Genomic DNA, 8,606 nt, shown 5'->3' with positions numbered 1-8,606 from the left:
CACCCTGCAGCTTGCCCAGACCTGGGGAGGGGGCTTGGAGGGGCTCAACCCGACTTTCGCACCCCTGCGGGAACCCTCCTTTTGGGGCCATTTTCCTTTTTCCTTTTCCAGCCTCCCCTTCCCTCCCCACCCCCCCAAAAAAAAAAAAAAAAAGAAATCTCGGTGCCTGCAACCCCTCACCCTGCACTCCAACCAGCCTTGAGATTTTATTTTTTTTTATATATATTTTTTTTGGGGGGGACGAATGAATTTGAATTCACCAGCCTTGAATTTTGGGGACAGGGCCACTTCCAGGAGCCCTTCCCCGCTCCCCTCCGGCTGCGCTCGCTCCTCCAGCAAGCCAGCTCCAATCCGTCCCCGTACAAAGAAATAAATATTAATAAAGCTGTTACCAAAAAGGGGAGGGGGAAGCGGGAGGGGGGGCTTTTGGGGTGCTGCCTCCCTCCTCTCTCCCCCCGGGGGGGGAGCGGAGGGCAGAGGGTGGGGAGAAGTTTTCTTCTCCCGGCCGGGAGTTTGCAAACAAGGAGGAGCAGCAGCAGCCAGTCCCTTCGGTGTCATTGGAGGAGGGTTTTATTTTTTTATTTATTTTTTTTTTTTCCAAGGAGCTCATAAATACCGGGGGGGAAGCCGGGCGGGAGGCTGGGACTGCGCGGGGACCCCGAGGGCAGCGCGGAGAGAGCATCGGGTGGAGGAGGAGGAGGAGGAGGAGGAGGAGGAGGAGGAAGGAGGCTGGGGGAGGCCGGGGGGGGGCCGGGCCATGGCTGCGCTGCTGAGCACCTACCCCTGGCCCGAGAGGCTGGAGGGGGAGGCTGCGGAGGGGCTGCAAGCGGGGCCGCCCCCGAGCCGCTGCCCCCCGGGGGAGAAGAGCGCCGAGAGCCGCATCCGTCGCCCCATGAACGCTTTCATGGTGTGGGCGAAGGACGAGAGGAAGAGGCTGGCGGTGCAAAACCCCGACCTGCACAACGCGGAGCTCAGCAAGATGCTCGGTGAGGAGCCCCGGGGTGCGGGGGGCGAGGGGGGCGGCTCGGGTGGGCACCCGCCGCGGGGTGCCAGGCTGGCACCCTGTGGTTTATGGGGTACGGAGCCTGCCCGGGGTCCTGTGCCCAAAGGGTGGGCACCCACCTGAACCCCCCGTGGGGTGCAAAGCCCACCTGGGTGCAGCACCCTAGGGTGCAAAGCCTCCCAGGCGTGCTCCCTGCCACCCCTGGGGGCACGACACCCCCAGGCTGGCAGCGCGTGGGAGCCCTGGGTGCAGCGCACGGAGGGACCCCAAATTTTCCAGGCCTGTCTTTGCTGTCCCGCTTCATCCCCCAAACTCGCTGGCCACCCTGACATCACCAGGGAAGTATTTTCTGCTGGGTCTTTTCAGGGATCGCAGCCCGTTTTGAATATATATATATTTCTTTTCCCCACTCCCCATCCACTGTTTCCCCCTCTTCCAAATCTCTTGTGCGAGACCGAGGGCGAAGAACAGAAATAACCCAGCCCCAGACAGCCCTGAGAAAGAGCTGCCCGAATTGCAACATGCTCTGCCCAAACTTTGTGTTTCCCTGGGCAGTTCTGCGGTGTTTTCTTTGGTGGTTTGGGGTTTTCTCCTCGCTGCCTTTCCAGGCAGCATCTCCTCTTGCCGCTGTCAGTTCTGCTCTCACTTTGGCGATGGGAAGGCACCGAGCACTCTGATGCGGATCCAGATTTCTCCCCCTAGCCCCGAGGAAGGGATGTCCCCACCGCGGGATGTCCGTGACCCCCTGCTCCCTGCGCTGGGGACAGCTCTGCTCGGCTCTGGAGTGGCAGCGCCGCGAGCAGGGAGCAGCGAGGTCGCGGTGCCCGGGGCCACCGGGACAGGGACACATCCAGGGGCACCACGTCCTGACCCCCTGCCCAGCCGTGCACGGCCACGGCTCCGCTCAGCAGCGCTTCCTTGCTGCCTTTTCGCCGGGCTCCGTGTCCCAGGGAGGCATTGCAGGATCCGGCCCTGGTGCCAGGGGAGTTTATTTGCCCTGGTTTATTTGCAGTGGGGCTCGGCGCACCCTCAGCACGGCCTGACCCTGTCTGGGGACTCGGGATGGGGGGAGAAAAGCGGCTTCAACCTGGCTTCAACGTCCTCCCGTTGCCGTCTCCCCCTCCTGTGGAGTCTGCAGGATGAGTCCCCCGTGTTCTCGGGAAATGGGAGCCCCGACCCGCCATTGGGTCGGGTGCCCGGAGGACGGTGGCCGCGGGCACTAAGTGGATTTTTGTTCTCCTATTTACAGGCAAGTCCTGGAAGGCGCTGAGCCTCTCGCAGAAGCGACCCTACGTGGAGGAGGCCGAGCGGCTGCGGGTCAAGCACATGCAAGATTACCCCAACTACAAGTACCGGCCCCGACGGAAGAAGCAGGTCAAGAGGATCTGCAAGCGGGTGGATCCCGGGTTTTTGCTGGGCAGCCTGACGCGGGACCAAAACGCCGTGCCCGAGAAGCGGACCTGCGGCCGGGCCGGGGGTGAGAAAGAGGGGCCGGGTGAGTACCGCCCTCGCCCGGGGCTGCCGCCCGTCCGCGGCTACCGGGATCCACCGGGCAGCAGCGGTGGCACCAGCGTGGACACGTACCCCTACGGGCTGCCCACCCCTCCCGAGATGTCTCCGTTGGACGCCATAGACCCCGAGCAGAGCTTCTTCTCCTCGCCCTGCCCCGACGAGCATCACCGCTCCCACCTCGCCGGCGGAGCCCCCTTCTCCCCGGAGTACGCGGGCAGCTCCCTCCCGTGCAACCACCATCCGCTCAGCCCCATGCCGCAGCCGGCCACCTGCATGATGCCCTCGGCCTCCGGCTGCCCTCCTCTTCCTCCTACCAGCTACTACACGGCCGCCTTCCCCCCGCTGCAGCCCCCTGGCCTCCACGCCCACCTGGGCCAGCTCTCCCCACCGCCCGACCACCACGGCTTTGACACCTTGGACCAGCTGAGCCAAGCCGAGCTCCTGGGGGAGATGGACCGCAACGAATTCGACCAGTATCTCAACACCCCCGGCCACAGCGAGCACCACGCCGGGGCTTTGGCCAACGGACACATCCCGGCGGCCTCGGCGGCTGGTGGCTCCCACGCGGCGGAGACCAGCCTCATCTCCGTCCTCGCCGACGCCACGGCCACCTACTACAACAACTACAGCGTCTCCTAGACCTGCGGCCGCCTGGACCGGCCGAGGAAGGACCCAACAGTATTACGAGGCGTTGGTCCCCCGGGGACATCGCTCGCCTCCCCTCAGGGCGTCCGAGTCCGAACCACGAGGGCCGTGGAGTCTCTTCGGGGGCTTAGGTAAAGGATTTCGGTCGTCAGCTTGCCACCGGGTGCAAAGCGTTGGGTGCCCTGCTCCGAAATGGCCAGGTGGAGTTCCTGCTGCCAAAGCCCCTCTTCTGAAGCAGAGATGCTCCTGGGAGCACCGGGAGGCTGCATCCTGTTTTGGGGCACCCTCAGCTCTGCTTTGGAGTCGGGAGGGTGGTGGCATCCCATGAACAGCATGGACGAAACCCCTCAGAAGGGGAGAGCAGGCAGGGATGGGTGGGAAAAAAAGGAAGATTTTGGTAAATGGACACAGGATCCACGTGCGTGCCGTGCCCCGCATACCTGCCCTGGGCTTTGAGCCCAGGTGAGCAGCGCTGCCCCACGTCCCTGTGCTCGGTGTTGGTGATGCTGTGGCCACCCCAACCAGCCCAGATGCACCAGTGGGGTTAAACCTGCCCTGTCCCCCTGTCCCCAAATGCGTCACTTTGTCCCAAGCAGTGTCTTCACCCCCGGGGACATCCCAGAGGATGGGGCAGCAGGAATGCTGCCAGCCCAGGGTGCAACCTCCACGTATGAGATCAAGGTTGCGGGGCAGGATCTGTCCGGTGCCAACACCCGCACGGATCCCCCTTGGCCTCCCGGCAAAAGCACTCCCAAAACGGGAGCAGGAGGGGCTCCGCTCCCCACCAGGCCAGGAAAACGTCTTCGGATGAGCACTTTGGCAAAGAGGTGATGATGTAGCAGACACGTTTTTATCAAACATCCTTTGAAGGCGAACGCTTAATGTTCCGAGCCGCAGTGCCCAATGTCTCCTCTAACTCCAGCGTATTATTGCCTGTAATAAAGCTGTACATTGATTTATTCCTTCCATTATTCCTCCCCTTGGATTTTGTATTGCTCGAGTTCTCTTTCTTTTCATAAAGATGAAGCTTTATTTTAAATCAGTTATATGACATGATTAATCTTAGTGTTTACTGTATGGCACTTGGTAATGATTAGTTAGTAGCGTGGCTATGATTTTCTGGTTTCAGTCCCAAACGTGTATTAATAATAATTGCAAATAATACTTAAAAAACACAACTTCACAAGTTTTTAAGCTAATACATTCCATCTTTTTTGTGTGACTCTATGCATTTTGAATGAGTGTAGATATGAGTTTGCATAAAATATTTAATTTAAATAAATGTTTTTATACGATGATTGTTTTATGATTTAAATTGCTGTAGCTATTGACAAAGTTTTCAAAGGAGAAACATTTCCTGTGCGAGTGCTATTATTTTAATTTTTGTTGTTGTTGGTTTTGGTATTTTCAGCCAAACTTTTCTACTTCCTTTTTTTTTTTTTTTTTTTTTTAATAAAAAAGATCTGTGGTTATCTTTACAAGGAGTGGGTCGTTTTCCAACAAGCCAACCTGAGGTGTGACTTATGTGTACCTTTACTTCTCATGGCGTGGCTGCGGGGCAGCAGGCCATCCCCATGGGCTCGACCCCGTTTTTCTGGGTACAGCCTTTTAACGCCGGGTCCTACAGAGGTGATCCGGTGAGGTTAGGTGAGACTCTGCCTTTGGTGGTGACACTGATGGTGGAGGAGCGAGTTTCCCAATGCCTGTTGTGATGACTGCCTATGAGTGTTGGCTGGAAGGGGTCTCCAGAGGTCACCCAACCTCTGGTTTGGGTAGGAAGGGACCTTAAAGATCACCTACTAATGCTTAGGTCCTCCTTTGTCCCAGTTTGTGCCCTCATGGAAGTAGTCCTGTCTCCTCCCTTACCCATCACTCGAGCATCCAAATCCCTTTTAAGTCCTGCTATGACAAGGACGACCTGAGGGGTCCTGGTGGCACCACAGACTGCGGTGGCTCTTGCACCAACATGGCACGAGGGCACCAAGTTTGCTGCTGGTGAAAAACCCTCTTCCAGGGTGTTTTGTGAATCAGTCTGACGGGACAGGAGGGAAAGAGGGAGGTCCTGTGAGGCCTTTTGGCCTCTCCACCCCCATGACATTAAGTGACTGGTGCAGGACCATGCCAGGAGCAGAAGTGGGGCCCTAGGGCCAAAGGGTGCTCACAGCCCCCCAGCACCACCTTCATGGCTGTTTCACAGCAAACTGCAGCCAAAATTGAGTCTGCCTTTCAACCAGCGAGCCCAGGGGCTGCTTCCTTCCATAGGAGGTCTCGTTGGAGGGGGCACCCACCACAGGGTGCTTGCGGAGGCTCCTTTCTGCCGGGCCTGCTGCAGGGGCAGCCGGGGATGGTGTACAATGGGACCTTCTCTTTAGGGCATTAGCTGCTTCTTCTCCTTGTCCCCATACCCCACACAACCACGGGACTGACTAAACACCCCCCCCGCCCCCCCCCCCGCCCCGAACCTCCTCCCTGCCTCCCTTCTCACAAACTCGGCCTTGCCAGACGCAAAGCTCGTAGCCAGAGCTGACAGCGCCAGCGGCCGGAGTGCGGTTCCCCGGGGAAAAGGCCTTTCTCTGGGCACCCCAGCCCGGTGTCTCCTGCCAGCAGATCCTGTCCCCGCTTGCCCAGCCCAAAGCCACGTGAGGAGCGCTGGGAGCATGTCACCCCGCTCTCGGCACGTCAGGAGCAGCTGCAGGCCCGGGCCGGGAGCCGGGGGCCCCCTGAGGGTTTTGGGAAGCGCAGCCAAGGCGAGGTGCGGCTCCCTGGGAGCCGGGGCTCGCCAGCAGGATCCGGGCACACGCCCAGCACTGGCAGCAGCCGCCGTCCCCCTCCCGGCACACACCAGCAGAGGAGGTGAAGTTCGGGAGCCGAGCCGGCCTCCCCTATCTCAGCAGGCTGGTGAATGCCACGCTATGGGGTTTTGCTCCCACCCCATAGCACCTTATCGGGATTCAACGCTCCCCAAGGCACACAGAGCAGCCAGAAAGTGGCCAAGAAAGGTGGAAATGGAGATATATATATATTATTTTTTTTTTGCTCAAAAAGTGGATGCTCCTGCAGAGGAGTGAAGGCCGTGGTGGTTTAGAGGCACTGGATGGTCTCTACACCAAGCAGGGCTCTTTCTCCATCATTCCTGGGCACGTTTCCCCTCCCTCCCCGTGCACACCAGAGTCCTGCAGTTTGCGGCCCGCTTTCTCCAGGCTGGGAAGCAGCAGGAAAAATCAAATCAGAGCTGCAGGAAGGGATGAAATGACCTCAGGCCGGGCGGCAGCTCGGGGCTGGGCCAAGGCACGGCCTTCTCCTTGCCAAGAAGTGGCCAGAGCACGCGTCCAGCCCCTGTCCCCAGCCAGCCCTTGACCCTCGGTGGCTGGGTGTCGCGGGATGAAGTCACCTTCCCGGATAGCACGGATCGGGGCTGGCCAGAAGCTGCAGTGTGTGTCATGGCAGGGCTGGGGCAATGTCCTTTGTGCCCCTTGAGCAGGTGCTGGTGGCTCCTCTGACGGTGGAAAATTTCGGAAGGGGGTTTGCCTGTTTCAGAGAGCATCACCGGAGGTAGGAAGAGGTGTGAGCTGGGTGGCACGGGCGGCTGGTCCCTGTGACACAGGGCAGGAGTAGGGCCTGGTGACAGGGCTCTGTGACTCAGTTTCCCTGTCTGTAAAATGGAGCTAAGGCTTCCTTCCCTCCTACCCTTTTTCTGTCCGGCCTTGCGACATGAGCTGCCTCATGCCACGAGCCCAAACCGGACCAAGTCTTTGTGCTCCAGGGGTCCCTGCCCCACATGGGGGCTCCTGGCACTGCTACTAAATTTGATGCAAGGTGCTTTTTTTCCTTCCATTGCCCTCAAAGCAGAGGGCAGGAGGCTGGGGAGGGAAACGGAGGCAGGGAAGGTGACCTCACTGAGGTCACCCACTCCCACCCAACACCTCCCACTCCCCCAAATTCCACTTTCCCCCCATCAACCTCCATCTGCTCATGACTAATTGCCTTCACCCCCCACCTCTTTGCCCCCTACCCTGCCTCCACACCCCACAGGGAGCCACAGCTCCTCCTGGGAGCAGGGAGGGCAGGATCAGGCTCTCCCTCCCATTCCTCCAGAGGAGGGAATGAGACAAGCTGCTGAGTGGTTTCCTGCCCTCCACTGCCAATGGGAGCTGCTTCGGGTGCCGGGAGCAGGGAGGATGTATCCGGAGCTGAGTGTTTCCTGGCAGATAAGGCCAGCCCCTCCTGCCGGATGTTATGAGTCCAGGTCCTACCTCCACGTTTCAAGCAAAGGGGCCGAGGAAAGGCCTGGCTGTTTATGTCAAGGAAAAATAACTTCTCCCTCCGTGCAATCCGACGGCTCCCCAAGGGCTACGTGCGGGAGGATAAACACAGGGAATGGGAAAACAGGGGGTGAAGGCACAGGGGAGAAGGGTAGGAGGGCTGCTGAGCCCCAACAGGGCTGGGCTGCCAGGGCACAGGCAGGGGGAGATGGGGAGATGGGCCTGGCGCTGGATAGTGCCAGCTCGACCCACAGAATGACAGTGTGGTGAGGTTGGAAGGGACCTCTGGGTCCCTTTGGTCTCCCCTCTGCCCCAGCAGGGCCACCCCAAGCAGGGTGCCCAGCCCCATGTCCAAGTGGCTTTGGGAGATCTCTGAGGAGGAGACCACAACCTCTCTAGAGATTGATGTTCAACCACAACCCTGCTCAGCATCAATCCAGAGGAGCTTCCGCATCAACCTGCTTGGCCAAACATAGTGTGCTTCCTTCCCCTGTCCTTCTGTTGCCCACCTGGAGAAGATCCAGACCCAGTGCTCAGCTCACCCAGTGTCTTGGAGAGCCCCTTTGAGGCTGGAGCTGAGGCCACCAGCACCAGCTTACAGGGCTGAAGGCCCCAGTTTGGTTCCTGCCCATCTCTGCCACGCAGACGTGGAAGGAGAACAGGAGGTGGAAGAGTTGGGTCCATGAGCACAGCAGGGTCCAGCTCATCAAGGGGGAGGGAGAAGTTGTGCAGTGGGTACGGAGGGAATGGGACAAAAGGGACTCTTCTCCCAGGGACAGATTGCCATCTTTTTGCAGGAAATAAGTAAAATGGCCAGACCCTCCTCTTTCAGATACAGCTTGGGTGTTCCTGCAGCCCTGCTGGCACCACCAAGCCAAAACCTCTGCACTTCCTGCATATTTTTAGGGTCATCTCTGGGCACAAGCTGGGACAGAGAGACACCTGCACTGGACTTACAGTGGTCGAGAAACCTGGAGAGGAAAGCTCCCCACCTCCCAACCACAACCACCCACTGTGAAGTCATCCCAGTCCTGCCCCACGGCTGGGGAGCAGATACACCGGGGAGGGTTTAGATAAGGGGGACCAGCCCAGGTGGGGGTCTCAGGGCCAAACAGTTGAGTTTGGGCAATACCAGAGAGCCTGTAGGTTGTTTTTATTTATTTATTTATTATTATTATCGTTAT

General features: G+C 59.0%; 1 protein-coding gene across 1 annotated transcript; it reads left to right on the top strand.

Annotated features, from left to right (window-relative positions):
* The first annotated feature begins 757 nt into the window (after positions 1–757).
* Positions 758–3,282, top strand: SOX7 (SRY-box transcription factor 7). The gene is made up of 2 exons (XM_035563699.1): positions 758–986; positions 2,253–3,282. Exons 1-2 carry the CDS (start codon positions 758–760, stop codon positions 3,152–3,154), a joined length of 1,131 nt encoding a protein of 376 aa, XP_035419592.1. The 3' UTR covers positions 3,155–3,282.
* The last annotated feature ends 5,324 nt before the right edge of the window (positions 3,283–8,606 follow it).

Source organism: Cygnus atratus, chromosome 3, assembly GCF_013377495.2.
Source record: "Cygnus atratus isolate AKBS03 ecotype Queensland, Australia chromosome 3, CAtr_DNAZoo_HiC_assembly, whole genome shotgun sequence".
NCBI lineage: Eukaryota > Metazoa > Chordata > Aves > Anseriformes > Anatidae > Cygnus > Cygnus atratus.
The sequence above is the reverse complement of the archived record's forward strand: the minus strand, read 5'-3'. Positions and strand labels throughout refer to the sequence as shown.